This window comes from Lichenostomus cassidix, chromosome 6 (assembly GCF_008360975.1).
Source record: "Lichenostomus cassidix isolate B80296 chromosome 6, HeHo_3.0, whole genome shotgun sequence".
NCBI lineage: Eukaryota > Metazoa > Chordata > Aves > Passeriformes > Meliphagidae > Lichenostomus > Lichenostomus cassidix.
In genome coordinates, this window is record NC_139487.1 from 34,923,720 (window position 1) to 34,942,961 (window position 19,242).

The following is a 19,242-nucleotide window of genomic DNA, read 5'->3' on the forward strand; positions in this document are numbered from 1 at the left end:
AGAAAACAAGTAGCAGAGAGCTTCACACAGCAGCCTCAGGTACCCATGCTAAATTAATCATGGCTCTAGGAAAATTATTCTGATAGTGCAAAGAAGCCACTCATCAATGCAAGAAAACTATGGCAGAACAAGCCTGGATGCAGAAAGCAATCAGGGGAACAGGTATCCGACACTGCTGGACTGAACGTGTTTCAGTGCAGATCTACATGAAATGTTCTGCCCAGGCTGCAATAGCGATGCTGAACATCAATAAACTCTGCATCCTGTCAGTGCTGTTGGGCATCCTCCCTCTTCCCACAGGCAAGTGGGAGATTGTACCTGTGCACCTGATCCAGTCAGGGCACAACACGGGTTTTGTCAGTCTTGAAGCTTCAGGAGTTGAAACAAAAGCCAAATTTAGCATGAGACTTCCATGTCCAGGGTGGCTAAGGAGAAACCAGCTGACAAGGTTCCTTTGCAAAACCAGTGTTTAGTTTCATGCCTACATTTTTATCCTTCCTGCTATTATAAAATATTCTTCTGTCTCTTGGGAGCGAGCAACTGCAATACAGCAGTGAGTCCTGTTTCCATGTCTTTAGCTGCATTACACTGAAAGGAAAATCCAAGTGTAACTGCTGCACAGTTGCACAAGGTAAGCTTTACAGACCCCAATAGCCAGAACAAGGCCCAAACTGCAACAATATGGTAATTTCAGCAAGGCCTGTGGTGAGCTCAGCAGCTCACTGTCAGGGAACTGTCAATACAACTCCTGGACTGAAAATGGGTGAGGCTCTGGGCATGAAAAGGTGCTTAGTCCCTAACATATTGGTGCAGTACTTCCAGCTGTTTCAGCTCAGCCAGGTAGGACTGCTGCTGAAACTCCTTAAATTCACGGCTGTAGAGAAAGCTCCAAGACCAGCACTGCTCTCACAGAGGCCCTGTTGCACAGCCTCTGTTTCCATCCAGTGAAGCAGCATGGCTGCTGTGCTGGCTGCTGGCCTCCACCACCTCCTCAGCCTGCAGACTACCAGTGCTCCAATGAAACCTGCAGGAAATACTTAGAACTGACAGCCTCTCCCCTTCATGGATGCTGACTATAGAAGCACTCAAATACCTGATATTCACACTATTTCAATGAGTCACACTCAATTACTCAAGAATCAGTACTTTAATTTCTTGACCTTCCCAACAAATACATGTTGAAAATAACAGCGAGAAGAAATAGTTTTACTATGCGGCAGGGATTAGTCTCTGCTTTACTGTGAAGGATTTGTACCACATTTCTATTAGGAGTTTCAATGTGAGGTCAAAATTGCACATTTGCATCATTTCTTTATCGTTAGAACTTGGTAGAAATGCAACCAATGAACTTCATACTCTAGAGATTATTTGAGGAAAGCACTAAAGAAAGAGACTTAGGAAAACACTATAACAGTCAAGCACTCCACCTATTAGAACATGGTGACCTATTACTATACTGAGAGAAAAAAATGAAGCGTTCTCTATGATGCTCATTGAGACTGCTTGGTAAGTTTGTTTCCTCAAGTAAGTTTGTCTTCTCATTGTCACGTCTGAACAGCTTGCATAAATAACAGAAACTTTTAGGTACAGTACAGGAGCTGTACATGCGACAAATCAAAATATGACCACTCAAACCAACATTCAGAAATGTGACACTTCTCCAAAACAAAAGTCACCAGGATGTAATCAACACAGACTCTGCTTCTGCAACTTTGCTTCCCAAGAATAAAAACTTCCCACGCAGCCCAGTTCCCTGATGCCCAAACTACCAGAAATATTTTATTGGCAAATTCCACAAAACAGTTTTATGGCTCAGGAGACTCATCTGAAACCTCAGGACTTCATTTCTCAGACCATTAACACTGAATTTCTATTCCTTCAGGAGCAAGCTAGGCTTTGATGTTAACAGAAAAGGAGTCTCAGAAGGAAAATCGCCCCCTGACACAGGTTCATGACTACAGCAGCACTGCTGTACAGCACTACTCAAAGAAACAGCATACCTGTGAAAACACAGTCTTTAAAGCCTTGAGATTAAGATGAGCTCAAATGTGTATTTGACAAAAATACAGAAATATCCAGTGTCATATTCTAATAATACAGAAGTTACTTTGCTTTGGATAAAAGCAAAGTATTTGGTAATTTAACGTTAAAACAAATTTCCATATGCATTAGTACTCAGCAAAGTTAAAAAATATCAAGTGTCTTTACACCCATCTCAGGCAGAAAACGCAAACTAATGTATTTGACTGCAAATTCTTTCAAGCAGAGGTCTCTTGGACAGTAGTGCCCTTACTTCAACACTCCACCTGCAAACCCTTTCTCCACCTGTGCCACCTCCTTTACTTTTTGTGCCTTCTGCCCAAATTCAGACCAGTCGGCCAAGACCTCCGCCTTTGAAAGCCTCACATAGAGACTATGCAAAACATCTTCAGTTTTAACTGGTTGTACCAACCACCCTTAAAAAATTAAAAATTAAAAGAAGATCCTGCCCTGATCATCTGAAGAATCCTTAAGGGCCCAGGCTAAAATGTCAGCTTCTTAACAAGGCCTTTAATCTAGCCCTGAGGTAGTTTCTGTCCCAGGACATTAAGACCTCAATCTTATGCAGGCCACAGTTACACTAGTGGACTGGGTTTAGTACAAAATTGCCCCCTGCCGCCCGACTCTCTGGGGGGGGAAATTGCTGTTATATGCATGCTAATAAATCAAAGCTATTTAAGGAAACCAACATTACAGCCACTAATGTAACCATACCAGACAAGTGCCAAAGCTAAGGAAGGTACAAGATCTCTCTGGCTCATCCTTCCCTCCCCCATTTCTATCCATTTCCAAAGCCTTTCCTTGTCCATGCCAGGTTTTTTGGTAAAATCAGCTGAACCACGTTAGCAGTCCCAGGAAGGCAGGATTTAAGACACATAGAGCCTAAGGCCACATCGTAAAAAAGGTGTGCCTCCTCCCTCCTCAGCAGGAAGAGCTTTGCAGAACCAGCCAGTACAATGGTGAATTAGATGGTGATGATGGGTGGGATTTTAATTTTTATTTTAGCTTCTGGAATCAATCAGCATAGCTGCCCCAAAGAAGCATCCTGTGGTCTGAGGAAGTTGGCTTCACTGCTGCAAGACTGCAAGTGAAATTAAGGCTTTCTAGCAGCAAAAACAACTCGTGCAGGGGATGGCAATCACTCTTGTAGCACTTTGTGTCATTCCATTCATCTATTAAGAAAGTTCTCAGAGACCATTTTCCTAATCCTACTCTAAATACAGGTCTGCAGTTTGGATAGTATTTTCTTGATACCATACGGAAGTAGGGTCAAGTTTCAATGATGCTGTAAAATCAAAGGCAAAGTTGCCCTCTAGCCCCATCTTACTTTCAGCCTTTTCGGTTGTCTGTTCATAGTTAGCAATTTTGAATTTGTTATTTTATAGAAGCCATACAGCACAGTAGTGTTAACAGGCCAAATGTGACACCTGCAGAAAATGCAGCATAATCAAGAGATTAAGATTCATTTTGGCACTGTGATTTCTTCTCTGCCACTGCACTTTCTTCCCTGCCACTGCATTTCACAGGGCCATCTATCCAGCTCTATGACTTTAGAACCTCTCCAGAATTTTAGTATCTACTTTTTGATACACATGTATTTGAAAATAATTTAATACCTATTTCCCGATGAAGTACATTCTGTGCATCATTTTAGTTTCACAGTCAGTGAGAGGGTACATACACTTAACAGGACAAAAAATTTAAACCATGACTACTTAGTAAATTATGCATTGTAGTGATTGAAAGACAACAAGCACCAGAGAAAATATACATGCTGAAGCCTGATGTATATACTACATTGGGAAGTCTTCAGTGACATGACAAAGAATTTGCGGGTTTTTCCCCCAATTACAAGAGAGCAGAGGATTTGTCAGACATTGATTCTGTAGCTTCTACTGTCCACTCTATGCCTCCTTCCTCTTGATGATCAGAGGCCCAACGTTGTCGCCAGTTTCCTCGTTGTGCTTTGTGTGAGAGCCATCACACAGCGGGAACTGAAAAAAGAAAGAATAAACACATCTAAAGTACATTCATAATCAAAACTAAGAATCTAGGCTGAAAGTTTATTAAGCATCTTCTCATTAAACCCACTGAAACCACAGATGACAACTTTTATACCAGCATCTCAGGTCTCCCTGAGTTTTTGCTGAACACTAGCTTTATCCTTGTTAGTGCAGAGCAGACAAGAGGCTTGTTCTAAAAAAGCAGCCACCAAACTCCACTCTATTTGATGTTCCTGCCTCAGGTGAGCAGGAGGAAACTATAGCCCCAGCAGATCTTCAGCTGTAACCTATCTGAGCACCTTACTCTCAACCTTGCCCCACACTTCCTCATCACTGCCCTGAAGAGCCACGTCAGTCAGAAGTAATTTGAAGAAATGTTTGTTCCATTAAAAAAACCTAAACAAGCCTAGAACAAGCCTAAAAAAACCAACAGCCCTAGAACAGGCTGGCCAGAGCAAGAATTCCAGGGACTCCTTTAACCCACTCTAATTGCCCAGGTCCCAGAGCAGTGATAACTACTGCTCCTGGGCAGCTCTTTTCATACGCAAGAGTCAAAAGATATTCTGTGAGGCAGTGAGATTGGATCCCATCACTTCTCAATGATGCATTTTCAGGGCTACACCTCCTCCATATAGGAAACCCTGGAGACGATCACGGAAATCACACTCTGGTATTTTGCATTCAGTTACATTTTTTTTTTGCTTAGAAGTAATGGGACTCGAAGTTGGGCATTACTCAGCTTTTGCATTTGCAAAAGCACTATTCTCTTGGAGTACTGTCACAGTCAGTATCCAACTTTCCACTGATCTCAATGTTCCTACTTCAGTCATAGCCTTTGAAAAACATTAATACTCAATTACCCATTCTTAGTTAGAATAAAAGATTTCAAAGTACTGCACAAAACCAATACAATAAACCAATATACAGAGCTTTAAAAATAACCCCACCCGGTCTAAAGAGTAAGGTGTGGGGGTTTCTCCTGGCTTTCACAGTAACAAAATGTCAAAATCTATGCTAGAAATGGCAGGTGGTATTTCTGAATAAAGAAGCCTTGAATTCAGAGAATGCTTATGTAAGCTCATTCATGCAGAAACCTTCTCATCCCATCAGTCACTTGTGACTCAATGAGTAAGTAGTGACAAATACTTGAACAAAATCTGAGCAAACAGGAATTTATGTTTGCAGGACACCGACCAGCTTTCACCAGCAGATGTTCCTGGGCCAGTTGTTTTTCCATGCAACACCACAGTCCACTGGTCTTCACAGAAGCAACAGCACAGCTTCCATCAGACACTAGCATCTAACAAGGCCCAAGGAGGCAACCCAAAGTCCAGCTACAGCAACATCATCACTTCAAGTTTTCAAGCAGCAAAAACTGTGGGATTCCTAGGTTTCAGACAGCATCTTTAACAGCTACCAATGCTGACTGCTCTGAATTAATCCTACTGGTCAGCTGGTCTCAGAACACTGGCTCCCAGGGCCTGGTAAACTAGACTTGAGCTTCTCAGGAAAAAACAGCAAACTAAACACCACTTTTCCAGAGCACCCACTTGGTCACCTTGAAGACCAGATACTGTACAGATGGATATTGGGCCTGACACAACATGTTCATTAAGAATAAAGCAGGTTAGCAATAGCAGCCAAGGCTCAAACCCCAGGGAAATTGTACAGTGATCTGGACAGCTCAGCTGATTTCCCTCGACACTGAATGGATTCTCTAACACTATTTCTGCTGATAGTCTGCAGCAGTATTCCTCAACCCGGAACCTGGGGACTAATACTTCTCTGGAAGACAAAGAGGCTACAGGTCATTGGAAAAGACAGCAAATTAGCTCCCCCCTCCCCCAAATCACAGTTAAAAATGAAGGTAAGTAAGAAAACAAGTGTTCTAACTTTAATTACAGTTTAAAGAGAAAACGCTTGACTCTACACTGTTACATTCGAGCACTGGGTTTGTTTCACTAAACTATGTGAAAGAACTATAGGACAACTATGAAGTGCCTGTAGAGCACAAGACTGAATAGAAACGGGTAATTTAAAGAACCACTAATTTATTAATAACAGATAATTACGTCCCAAGACAAACTTATTTCAAGATATCACGTGTGGTTTTTTAAAACACATACATTTCCACAAATACTTTGGCCAGCACAAAAGCCTTTTAAGTACTCTATTTCAGAAAAAAAAATACCCTGAACAAAACCAGCTGCAAAGAATCCTGCTCTTTTTTCCAAAATACACTGCTCCAAAATACTCTGGTATAGTCCAACTGTTTTGTTATTCCCTGTAGAAGAGGAACACCATGTGGGGTCAGCTATACTCATCACTCAGCTATGAGTACATGCACACCACCAGTGCAACAGAAACAGTCCGTGGTTCCTAAAGCTACTGGTTCTATCAACAGCGTCATGCCTCAGATGAGCCTGAATCTCACGAGAAATGCACACAGTGATACAAAAGGACATTTTTTCTAGCCTTTATATGCACCTATTTAACAAAAACATGGCAGGCACTTAATGCATTTGAAGTAATTTCCTGCACTGAAAGCACACACATTCCACATTCTGACACCACATAATTACCAAGTTTAACAGTTTGAGAACTGTAAGAGCCAGATAATGCTTCCAAAGATGACAAGCATGCAAGAATGATGTATTTTATTACTGCTTGGCAATAACTCATTTGAGAAGCACATAAAGCAATTAAAGGTTATGCTAGTGATGCTGATTGATTTTTGCCTTTTTTCTTTTATATATTCTCTGTATTCATTACACGTGTATTTTTAGTTCTGTAGCCTATTGTTGTATTACTAGCTAGTGCCAGTAGTTTTCCATACCCTTTTCCTAGGCAGAAAGACCAAACACATCCCAAGGACCCCTACACTATCTTGGTTCTCCCTGGCTACCAAGGTTGAAAACAGCTCTTTGAGACACACATTTTCATAAACAAAGCACAGCTAGTACCAAGCGTATGCTCCAGAAAACGGTTGAACCAGAAGGGGGAATTACCTCATCACCTGTGCTTCTAACTGGGAATTCTTGTCAGGTATGCTAATTTGCTAAACTTATAAAACCGTATTCATCCCGTGGGGGGTGGGCTTTTGTGGACAATTTTCCATATCTGCCCCTTGGAGGTCTCCAATAAGGACTAGCTTTTATATTACTTCCTATACTAATATTATCTCCAAAGTGTGTTGTTTCATTTCTAGGTTCTTTAAGGCATCACTATTCATGCTGCAAGGTCAGTCCATCAAGGCAAGAGGAACGCAATAAAACTGGAAACTACAGTCTTTGAAGCAGAACATATTGACTAAAATACTCATCTTTAAACAGCAGTGAAAACAACAAATGCCTTCCAAAATTTCCACTGACTTCCTAAATGCCTTTACAAGACCTTTCAGATCAGAGTTCTGAGAATGCACTCACTATAGCCTCATCTACTTCCTTTCTAACTCAGTAGGGCAGTATGTTCCTAAACTGACTATACCCCTTAAACATATGCCTTATGTTTAAGTACTTAAAATGTACTTCTTAAAGTTTTTATTTCATTCCCAAAAAAAGGTAGTATCAAACAACAGCAAACAATTGACAGGAGTTGCAATGCAACCACTAGAACCAGACACTATGTTCCATTCCTGCTTAGAAGATTTAATATGAAACAGAAAGCACAAACACCAGGGTTCAAGTGGAGTTTTCAGTTCAGACTGCAGACAGAATAAAGAAGACAAGGCCACCTCCACAGGACTATTTCAGAATCAAATCATAATGCTGTTTTAATCCATTGTAATGTTATACTGCAAAACCGAATTCAGGTATGAATTTGTAAACTCCAGAGTTACCTGGAAGGTAATGAAGTCAGATCTGAGAACAGCAAGAACCAGAAGTTACAGTATGTGGAAATTGCTGAGTGTGGCCTAACAAGACCACTAAGACTTGAGAAGTTGAGTATTCAGCTCCCTGCAGGAGAGAGCTGGATTTCAAGACAGTTATCTGGCTTTGAAAGTCTGTATTATTTCAGTCTCCACACATTGGCACCTTCTAAACAAGCTTTCAAATGTGCATCAGTGGTAAATGGACACGATTAATCATGCAATCTGCTTTCTCTCATTACCGATCCCAGAACTACCATTACAGATAAAGTATATACACCTCAGCTACATCAGGTGTCACACATCTCTAAGATCAGACTTAAATCTGAGGTACTGCTATTGAAAGGCTAGGTTACCACTAATTTAAGGCAACTGAAGCAACCCAACTTCAAATGCAAGCAAGCTGGACCAATATTTAGACCAGACTTATAATTGCTCAAAAATAGGAGCTTGAAGTATGCCACTGTGATTGCACTGGCATACACCATGAACTAGCAGCAAGGTACCTTCTGACTAAGCTTCCAACTTTCTCCAAAAAGAGGTGTTTAACGTCCTCACAGACTATGTTTCTTGAGCTCCTACTGCCAACAGGCCAATAGTTTTGCATAAGCCCCAGTATTAGCACAGGTAGTGCACAAAATGGTATCTGTCATTCATGACCATGCTCCAGACAGTTGCTCTACTTTCAAGAGATCTTCTTCAGAGCTACAGAAACATTTTGTCCACTATTAGCACTGATCTGCAGGCTTTACTCTGAGCATCAGCACAAATCTGCATAGTTCTACAGGTTAGAATACTGCTACATCTCAATGCAGAATAGTTTAGGTGAAAAGAGGTTAGTTTCCTCTAAATTAAGCAGTTTAAAAATAGTTTTGCTGAAAGATGTGTGCACATGAACAACACTGGACCATTCATTCCTCTCTTACCTTCTTAGACCTCCAACAACGACAGTACACAGCCTTGTCTCCCAGATCTTCCATGTCAAAGGCATGGACTACCTTAGGGTTATCCTTCTGGATATGGGGATTCACCATTGCTTTGCAGCATTTGTCTTTAGATAGAAATTTTTTGTAAGCTAGATATCCAACAGCAGCTGCTCCAGCAGCTAAGGAGACGGCAGCAATCCATTCAACTAGAACAAAAGAAGAAAAACAAGAGACTGTCAGGTTTTGACCACAACATTCTATTAAAACTACTCAGCAGTAAATGCTTTCATGCTTGCAGCAACACCTTTTTACTTTCCAAAAGATCTTTTTGTCCTGTAATAGTAACTCTCTACTTTAAAAGGGTATTTTCCTTTCACACTCACCTAGTTAATACACTCTTTTCTATTGATCAGAGTTCTACTTCACCCAAGTCCTTTCTACGTAACGGTGGGAATTAACCTGGCAGAGTTTTCATGTTTTTGGGGTTGGTTTTTTTTCACTCTTCCATTTAGCAAACTCTGATATCAACATCAGTAGCACATTGTTTCTAAGTTCAGCACATTAAACCAGCTGTAAATACATCCTGTAGCAGCAAAAAAACTGGTTTTTGTTTCAGTTGCAAGAAAGTCACTAAAGAACAGTCAGAGCCACAACAACCCAAACAGGTTGTTCCCCCACCAAGGCACGGGCACAGAGAAGCTTTTAATAAAATGCATCTTGTAACTAAAAAAAAATTAAAAACAGTTGTTTGGCAATGGGGAAATTAATAAATATACTACCACCAGTAACAAAAGCCATCTTAGATTAAGTCCCTACTGAGGTACAGAGGAAAGAACAAAGATCCAAACAGATTACGTTTAAGAATCATAGCACGTGTTCATTGCAACTGGATTAAGTCCTGAATCTCCGCAAGACAACTTTCACTAAAAAAACCTCTTTCCACCACTTCTCAACCTCACTTTTCCTTCCTTTATTTACTGATAAAGTTTTTGCAGTCTTTCGTAGTACAATTTCCATTCCCACAAGAAGTTTTCCTACTTTTTTGTGGCTCTACTGTTTTCTCTCTGCTTCATGAAAATATGCTGGATTGGGCCCAAAGGTTCAGGTGCAGCACCAGCCCTGGTCACTTCCTCTCAAGAGAAACAAGTGGCTGCTCTTTCTTTGCTTTTTATCCACCACTTCTACAAATACAGGTACTGTGATTTCTGTTTACAGACAAATAAACGGGAATTTAAGTTTTAGCACGTTAACAGAACTCAATAAAATTACAACAGTCTCCAGTTGGGAATATCCTGCCCTTCTATGTTTCAATTGTATTTGTGAGATGCCAAGCCAGATGGCATCTTTGGAGCAAGAGACATCACTACATTCAAATCTAGAAAGAAACAAAAGCCTTTGTTAGTTCTTGCCACTTTCCATGACCAACTGACTTGCTGTATTTCCACTGTGACCTTGAACCAGAAGTATCGAAGTTTTCTGCCCTGTCCCAGACTTTACTAAAATCTGTATCAAGCCTTTTCCTCAGCTAAAACACTGTGTTATCTTACAGGCACCACACACATCCACAGGTGTCTGGCTGTAGCAATATGTGGAATTAAGACAACTAACCTGTACAGTGTCCACACCCCTGTAAGATCAGGAAAGGCAGGCACTCCTTCAGAGTCTTACTAAAGGGGTAAAAGATGCAGAAATCCTTCAGAGTTCATTTTCTTACTAAATGACACCAAAATACACTGAGACCTCACCTGCAAATGAGTGACAAACCCTTCCAGTAACAGTAAGGTGATATTAAGATACAGAAAATCATCTCTAACATGGAAGAATTTAGGGCAGGCATTTTTCCCTGTTCCCCAACTCCTTAAAACAATAAAAGCCCCAGAGACCATGTTGTGAATGCTGCGTTTAGCATCCACCCAGTGAGTTCTCACCCTTTCTTCCCCAGAGTAGTCAGTACTAATTCTCATAAAGAAGTGAGGAGATGAATTTTAAAAAAAGGATTCTATTAATTTAGCACAACAGCCCAAACTAATCAAAATAACAGCCCAGGTTTAAATCTGAGACAGCAGCTCTCCGAAGAAAAGCCATTGCACCACCCTTGCCCTGTCTCACTCAAGCAGGGCTGTGGCAGGGAGGAGGTACTCAGCAAGTTCAGGGACAAGCTGGGTCTGACAACTTAGAAGTAACCCCTGATGAAATGTCAAGTGCAGCTATAACAGCAAGAGCAAAACCGAGGGACTGCCCATTGCATGGCTTTCGGGAAAGCAGCAATTGCAAGGATTGCCCAAGCTGCTCAATGCACTGCCAATGAATCAAATCTTCACCTACATTTTAATTAAGTGATTAGGGGACATGGGGACCATATCCATTCCCTTAGGGAATCTAAGGCGAAGGAGTGACTAATGAAGACCATGGATGGCTCCTGTAATTTAAACACCCTTTAAGGTGCCACACCTTAAGGAAGCCGATCTTCACTTGCACCTACCCAAAAGTCCAGGTCAACTTAGCAAACAAGAAGAGGAAAAAAAATTTATAACATTTCTGTGACTCACTACAAGCAAGAGAAGTCTGTACTAAAATTCAGCAGCACATTCAGAAGAGCTGTTCTGCATATCTGCAGCCAATCCAGATCCCCCTGATATCAGTCAGGCCATTCCCCATAACCGTGCATAGCAGATCCAGCTCAACAAGCAGAGATCATTAATTAAATCGTCATCTCATCTTGCAGTGATCCTCTACCTCGCTGCATACATACCAACAGCTTCAGGTATTTTTTCTTATAATAGAGCAATGTCTTTTCTACTGTACCACTTTTTTTCATCACTTCCCTGGAGCCACTTCTCTTTTCCCCTTTCAGGAGGGAAAATTACATCAATTGAGAATGCATTAAATCCAAACATTTAAAGCAGTCTTATTCTTTAAATTCCAGAATTACTTTAATAAACATCATGAAAATTTAGAAGAAATATTTGAACTTACTCAATAGACTCTCTCTTAAATTGTCCTTCAGGCTTTCAGAAGCAGTAAGTTTTGTTTTGTTTCACAGATCTGGAAAAGCTGGAAAACCTATTTAATCTTTCTAACTAAGTGAACCATAAAACACACCTGGAAGAACACTTTTCAGGTAATTTTGAATACTCTCTTTCAAGAGACCTCTGGTGCCAATTCAACAGCTTGCTGCCAAACTCTTAAGGTCATGCATGAGGCACCTGTTAACAGAGTGACACTGATGTGGAGTATCAAGGGGGTTTTATTTCTTCTTGAAATAAAAAGCAGTAGGAGCAACTTGAGTTACTATTAAAGAACTCCAAAGTCTGGTACAATACAAAACCACCATGTTACAAGATGAGACACAACAGGCCTGTATAACATGGCAGAAAAATTTGTTTTGTGTTATAAGCCCTAAACAATGGAAAAAAGTTTGGCTAAAGCTCCAGAAAAATTAACACACAAAGGAGAGAAGAGACAGCAAGTGAGATGGAAAGAAGGAAACTGAAATTCAAAGAATGATGTCCCAGGAGAGCAGGCAGTGCAAAAAAAAAAATCAGGTGAGAATGGCAGTAAGACACGAATATGAATTTATTATCTTCTGTATTCTTTGGATATATCCTAATGAAAGAGATTTAGATCAAAGTTTCTCCTCTCCTCTCCTCTCTCTAAACATTTAGAACATTGCTCTGGATGTTTACAGATCTAAGCAACAGAGGTAGTTTCTGGATCTTCTAGAGAGCTCTGAGATCTTATCCACAGGAAAACATGCATTTACCATCTGCACTGAAAAGTGCTCTAAGAAACTGAAGTGGTTTTGCCTCCCCCAAGATACTTGTTAAGAATTCAGATCAATTTGCATTCTACCAACTATCAACAATACGGGGGAAAGCTACACCCTGACAAAGTTAGTCCAAGGCAGTCCTAAGAGGCAATTTTCAAGTTACCTATGCTGCTTAGAAAATATTCATGTTACTCAAAAGTCATAGAGTAGTAACTCCAGGTATGAAAAACTGTATTTCATGTTTCCAGAAGTGCTTGTAACTTTCAAGCATTTTTCGCCTCATTTCGTTGCCAATAAAGAGACTATTACTGTGCAAGAGTTGTTCATAACAGTGCAGTAGTGTCACTGCCCACAACAAAAGGCAATACTGGAGAAACACATGATACTCGCTTACTGAAGAGTCATCCAGTGCAACTGAATGCACAAAAAGTCTAACAGTAAAAGCCAAGCAGTCAAGCCAACAAAATCACTTCTACCACTCCACAGCATACACAAAAAATGGGATTATGACTGGCAGGTTTAACTGAAGCTGTATGGTGAAGAGGCCCCCTGAAGAAAAAAGATTGCTGGATTTCACCAGTAAGCAGCAAAAGACAAGTCACTATGATCAGATCAGTGGTTGGTGTGGGGTCACACCCGCAACCACACCTCTCAAACAAAAAGCATTACCTTGCTACTCACTGTCTTCCAAAGGGCACACAGACTATTAATTCCCCACTGCTACTACGAATTAAATCTCACAAAAATATGGTACATTTCTGGTGTTTAGTTTTCAGTAGAGAACAAACGATTTTCAAAATTCATCAGCCTGAGACACATGCCAGCTGGAGGAAGAACAGTGACTTGCCAGTCACAAGACACTGATCAAGTTTAATCTTGTCAGAAATCACACCAACCTAATGCCGTCGCCTCCTAATAAACAGAGCACCCTTCAGACTGCTCCCATCAGCCCCTCCCGTGCTTTTCTAAGAAAATGAGGATATTTTCAGTTTGTTTAGGAGCATATTCTTCTCCCATCCCCAGAAAGTTTTCTGCTCAATTGCTAGTGTCTAGGAACTGTTCTAATTTTTGCAAGCTCATAAACAAGAGCAAGCTGCCCTTGTGAACACAACCTGGATGCAAGCTATTACCAAGTCATCCTCAGGATTATTTTAATAACCATAGGCTTCCATCACTACAGCCCATTTTAGACTAATGTCTTTGCCATCACCGTCTCTACCAGCAGTCTCGCCCCCTCCCCAACCCCCCAAAAAACCCCAAACTCAAATCATCTGCCCGCTGAATTAAGGACATACACCATGAGAAGCTTTACAAGTGGAAACCAGTCATTAAGCTGAAGCTCATTCTTTTAGAGAAAATTCGGTAATTTAGCTCTCTATTCTGTCCTTCACCCAGCTCTACTCTTTCATCCTATCCGGTTGTGCAACAGCATTTAAAACACACAACGCTACCTCAGGCACGGTCCAAGTCAATCATTACACAGCGCAAATGTCACCGTTACCTCTAATGTACAGTATCGGGCATCGAGAGCCACACAAAACCACTGAAATCTACAGGTTTTCATGACATTTTCACTCATACAAGTGGAAATAAAACAGCGATGTCTGAAATGGGCTATCCCCACCACAGATGTAATCCGGCAGGCGGTCGAGCCCGTTGCGAGGGCCGAAGCACCCGCCAGGGCCCGGCGCGGAGCTCGGCGGCTCCCCGGCCCTCACACGGCAGCGGGATGGGACGGCGGGTGCGGAGGTCCCTCAGGGCCCGCAGGCCAAGCCACCGCACCGCATTCCGCCCTCGCCCACCGCAGTAGGGATTGTATTGATGACCGGATCCCATCGGCCGCCTCCAGATCCGCCGCGTCCCGCGGGGAGGGTGGGGGGGAACCCGCCATTTTGTCCCGGGGGTCCTGCGGGACGCGAGCCGCGGGGCGGAGCCCACCTCCCGAGGGGCACCCCTGTCCTGCCCGCGCGCCGTCCTGCACCCCCGATCGGCTCACCCCTCGAACCCCCGGGCGGCCATACCCCGCACGGCGCTGTTCTGTCCCGGCCCCATCACTCCCGCTCCCACGCCACACCGCGCACACGCCACTCCCCAAGATGGCCGCGGGGCCGCCCCTTAAAGGCCTCCCGGCAAGACAAGCGGCTAGGGGAGAGGTGGTGGCTTCGCGGTGTGCGGAACGGTACCGTGGAGAGGAGAAGGGCGGAGCAAACGAGCGCTGTCACTGGGCCGACGCCCGGCACAGGGCTCTCAGGGAGGCCTCTGCAGTTGTGAAATGGGTGATGGGCACCGCTGTGTGTCCTGTGCTGACAGTGGCTCGGCGCGGCCCTGCGGTTGTCTTCTGCTAGTGATGTTGTGAGTGCCTAACACCTCTGCAGACTGCTTAGGGCAAATCGCTGTATGAGGCCTCTCCTGTATAGTTGCGGAAAGATGAAGCTGAAAAGTGACATCCTCCAAGTGACAGCCGCCTCGAACCTCATAAGCTTGGGTATTGATGTGATTATTACTATTTTTTACCTAAAATAAGTATTATCGCAGTTCTATACCTGATTAATGACTTGCTACTCTGGGACCTAGTTTATGGCTGGACTTGATAGGAAAGATGTGTGCTAATGACTTTACAAACAATTCCATAGGTCAGGGTATGGGTGTTAATGTCTTTGAAATGCGTCTTAATGTCTCTACTGTAAACTTCAAGCTGCACGTTTGGTACAGAATCCAGACAGTTAGACTCCTGAAACAGACAAATGCGTCCACACAAGCCTGAGTTTCTGGACTTCTGGTGAAAATTGCATATTCAAGGAGGAAATATGTGGTAGGTGGTTCGGGAAGCCTGTACCTTCCTGGTACCTCAGCCGATGGGGAAAGGAAGAGGGCAACATGCAGCTGGGAGTTTAGGATAACAGGAGGCTGCCTGCTCCAAAACCTTGAGAGAGAAAATCCCACGTGCATATGCCCCAGTGACCTCTCTCCCTTTATTCGAATGAAGTTGCAGGACTCCTCTGTCTCCTTGTGGACACTGGCTTTTCATAGCCTGATTTTTCTGCACAAGATGGGGACTCATCTGGGATCCTTCCATCATCTGGGAATGGCACACAGCAAGGGGAGCTGGAGGCACACCTCATCCAGTTTCGCTGATCAGCTCACTTCGACGCTGGCCAGCACTGGATGATTGATTGGGTTCCTGAGACTGTCCAGGAGACAGATGAGTGATGGACTGAGGGGGTCCATGAAGAGTCCATAAGAAAGGACCACTGAAAATCTCACCACTGAATGCTATGAGAACTTTGGGGAGTAAACATGGCTGGACACCCAGAGTGGGGCAGTAAAGAAAAGGGTCAAGAAAGGGTCTTGACTACAGGGATGACAATCCCAAAATACCTCCAAAGGGTCCTTTCAGAGAATGTTGAGATGGTTTGCACATTCTCCCAGATGTAGTTCAGGATATGGACACCCAGAGGGGGCAGTATGAGAAAGTAGAGAAGGGGTCTCAGCAATGCACCCCCAGAGGGGGTAATAAAGGAATGTGAAGAAGGCATCTCAGCAACAGGGGATGGATGGTGTTGGTTTGGGAAAGGATTGGTTAAAGGGGAGTGTGGCTAGCACAGTTTTTCCCATGAGAGGTTTTCTTGTGTTTTGTAAATAAAGATAAAGTTTGGATGTTTTGGAACAGTGTCCCAGAACTTGGGCAGTGCAGGCCTGGCCAATCAGGCCTGGGGGAAGGCTTCTGACTGACCAATCTGGGTGACTTTTGAGAACTCTATAAATGTGATGAAATCAAAACAATAAAGGTCATTCCTTCTTGCCACTGAGAACCGATGCATTCATTACTCTGCTAGCTGCTCAACAGCGACAGGGGAGTAGAGGAATGTGGAGGAATATGGTTAAGGCAAATAGCAGTGGGAGACTGTGATGAGGAAAGAAAAGAGAAACAGTGGTGTTCGCTACCTTATCTTCAAAATCTGTGTGATAAATACATACTATAATACTGGCTTTTCGCAAATATTAAAATGGATGCTATGTGTATAATTTTAATTCTTACAAAAGTAGCTCTGCTATAAAGATATAGTTGTGTAATAAAAACTAATGCCTTTTTCTTCTGTTACTAACTAAACTTAGACATAGTGGTGAAATAGCTGATATAGTTATTTTAGAATACTTGTGGTTAACTTACAATAACAGAACTTGATTGGATAACATCCTCTGAAAGGTGTGATGAAGACCCCTGCCACTGTCATGTCAATTATCAGCAACTGTCATCCGCAGGGACCTTGGAACAGGGCTCAAGTTGGGAGTGATAACACGACTGACCAAAACCACAGCCAAGAGGACACCGCATGCTCTAAAAGGTGGACTAGAGGAGGGGCCATGCTAAGCAGTTCCTGGAACATGCAAACTAATTTGGGGGAAATTTGAATATGTATAATTGCTTATGAATATGTATTAGGCTGGTGTCCCAGAAAAGGTATTTAAAGAGGAGTATCTCCATTAGTGACAGGCGTGCCTCTGGCTAATTGCCAAGCACCCAGCGCTGTCACTTTGCTTAATTGTCCTCGTCCCCTGTTGTCGTTTATTAAACTTTTAAATTTTAACAGGAGAGTGAAACCTTGTTTTTCACATTTGCAACCTAATACAGAACCGGATGCAGGTTCTTTGTATTCCCGGCTTTCACGATACAGGGAAAACTGGGAGGTATTGTTACTATATTCCCACCCCTGCCCACGTCATTCTAGAGCTAGGGTGGAGGATTTGGGTTTGCCCACCTACTGCTCAGGACTTAAGGCGATTTCTCGGAGGAGTGCCGAGGCCAGGTGCGAGAGTGCTGGACCGGTGGCATGGGCTGGGGACCTGTAGGGAGGTGCGGGCCCGAGCCAAGGCTGCGGGGCAGCCGGGGCTCAGTGCCGGTCGGTGTCTGACCCCGCCACCCTCCCGGGTAGGGGCAGCAGTGGCCCCCCAGCCCCCATGAGGCTGCGGGACATCCCGTCCGCCTGTCCGCCCCTATTGCCCTGTCGGCCATGGCCGGCTGCTGACCAGCACCAGCACTTGGTGCCTTACAGAGCTTTTAGTGCTGGGAGTGGCCCAGGGGCCTGGATGGGTGTGCTGGGGGTGCACATCTGGACACTGCAGCAGGACGGGGACCAGCTTTGGTGTACGCTGTAAGATACAGGGAGCGGCTTTGGTATATAGCGTAAGACACAATCTGTCACCAAAGCCTGGCCTGATAATAAGAGGGGATTTTGTCTGGGTCACCGAGGAGGTGAGTGATTTTGCAGAAATTTAGGCAGCTGTGGGAGAGTGACAGCCCACAAGGAGCAGGAGCACGGGCTGGAGAGGTAGCAGAGTGGGCCCCTGGAGGAGTTGGTTAGAAAGGTACATCAGGTACATGTAAGAGGGGATGAGGAAAAGGTAAAGGCATCATTAGAAATGGATTATTAAGGGTATTAGAGTCTCCTATTATACCAGGGGCTCACCCCACTGGAGCCCTTGATGACATGCAGGGTGGGTCTGAACTGAGTAGCGTGTTTCGTGGTAGACACAGGTGCCTCTCAGATTGCTTTGAATTTTATGCCAAAGGGGACACAGTGGTCCAAATGTTCTTTTGATTATTCAGGAAGTGAGAAAGATGAGCGTGTGCGTTTTATTCGACCACTGTTGGTTGAATATGTGAGGGATGGGTTTGAAATGCATAAGTTTCTATTTGTTCCTAGTTGTGACTGGTTTGCTAGGAGGGGATTTGATGACTGAGTTGGGAACGTGGGTTAGTGTTGTGAGGGATGATGGGGAGGCTAGCGCTGTTGTGACACTGTGTAAATTATCTGATCAAGCTTATGCTAAAGTGAACCCAGAAGCATGGGCAGTCCCAGGGAATATACAGAAAACTGGATATGGAGCCTCTCCAAATTACTCTAAGGCAACCAGGACAAGTGATGTCTAAAAAGCAGTACCCTCTTTCAACGGAGGGAAGAAAGGGGTTGCGGCCTGTTGCTGAGTCCCTGGTAAAGGCAGGTCTTTTCGAGACATGTATGTCTCCCTGTAACACTCCTATCCTGCCAGTTATGAAATCAAATGGAACCTATAGAATAGGTGCAGGACCTAAGAATAATACATGAGATTATTTAACCCAGGCACTCCACAGTCCCAGATCCTTATACTACCTTGAACCAGGTTCCTTGCTTACACCACTACCATTCAGTACTTGATTTAAAAGATGCTTTCTGGGGATGCCAACTTACGGAGTACTTTGCCTTTGAGTGGCAACAAGAGGGAGAAGGGAAAATAGGAAAGACATGTATGGTCCTTCTGCAGGGAGACACAGAACCACTGGTCTTATTTGGGCAAAATATTAAAAGAATTTACTCCATCCCCAGGAATTAGGTTATTGCAGTATGTGAATGACATCTGCTATTGGGAGAAAGGGTGGAGGTGTTAGGGCAAGCCACTGTGAAATTGCTTAATTTTCTGGCTGAAAGGGGGCTTGGAGTGTCTGAAGGGAGGGCATAGAAGGGTTGAATGTTTGGGGCATATTTTGACTGATAGCTTACGGTGTGTTGGCCCAGAGGGTGTCCAGGGAATCTTGGAGGTGCTGTTACCCAGGACTGAGGGGGAGCTGTGACAATTTTTAGGATTAATAGGGTATTG

General features: G+C 43.4%; 1 protein-coding gene and 1 long non-coding RNA gene across 3 annotated transcripts; one reads left to right on the forward strand and one right to left on the reverse strand.

Annotated features, from left to right (window-relative positions):
* Positions 1-1,128: 1,128 nt before the first annotated feature.
* On the reverse strand, positions 1,129-14,761 carry CISD1 (CDGSH iron sulfur domain 1). Of its 2 annotated transcripts, none has more exons than XM_085064493.1 (3): positions 14,628-14,761; positions 8,838-9,043; positions 1,129-4,034 (listed from the first exon to the last, which is right to left on the reverse strand). In XM_085064493.1, the coding sequence occupies exons 1-3, from the start codon at positions 14,656-14,658 to the stop codon at positions 3,945-3,947; spliced, it is 327 nt and encodes a 108-aa protein (XP_084920619.1). In that variant the 5' UTR covers positions 14,659-14,761; the 3' UTR covers positions 1,129-3,944. The 2 variants fall into 2 exon arrangements, with proteins under 2 accessions (XP_084920619.1, XP_084920618.1); XM_085064492.1 differs by lacking the exon at positions 14,628-14,761 and adding an exon at positions 14,409-14,457.
* Positions 14,762-14,902: 141 nt separating this feature from the next.
* Positions 14,903-17,195, forward strand: LOC146435699 (uncharacterized). The gene is made up of 2 exons (XR_014853054.1): positions 14,903-15,091; positions 16,786-17,195. It is a non-coding gene; the product is annotated as an uncharacterized LOC146435699 (long non-coding RNA).
* The last annotated feature ends 2,047 nt before the right edge of the window (positions 17,196-19,242 follow it).

Bases quoted from the DNA above. Each gene is read 5' to 3' on its own strand.
- CISD1 (XM_085064492.1), bottom strand. From the start codon at position 14,442: ATGGGATCCGGTCATCAATACAATCCCTACTGCG. The intron at 9,044-14,408 runs GTGGGCGAGGGC...CTTTTGTTCTAG, and splicing joins TCAATACAATCCCTACTGCG to TTGAATGGATTGCTGCCGTC. The intron at 4,035-8,837 runs GTAAGAGAGGAA...TTCTTTTTTCAG, and splicing joins GTTGTTGGAGGTCTAAGAAG to TTCCCGCTGTGTGATGGCTC.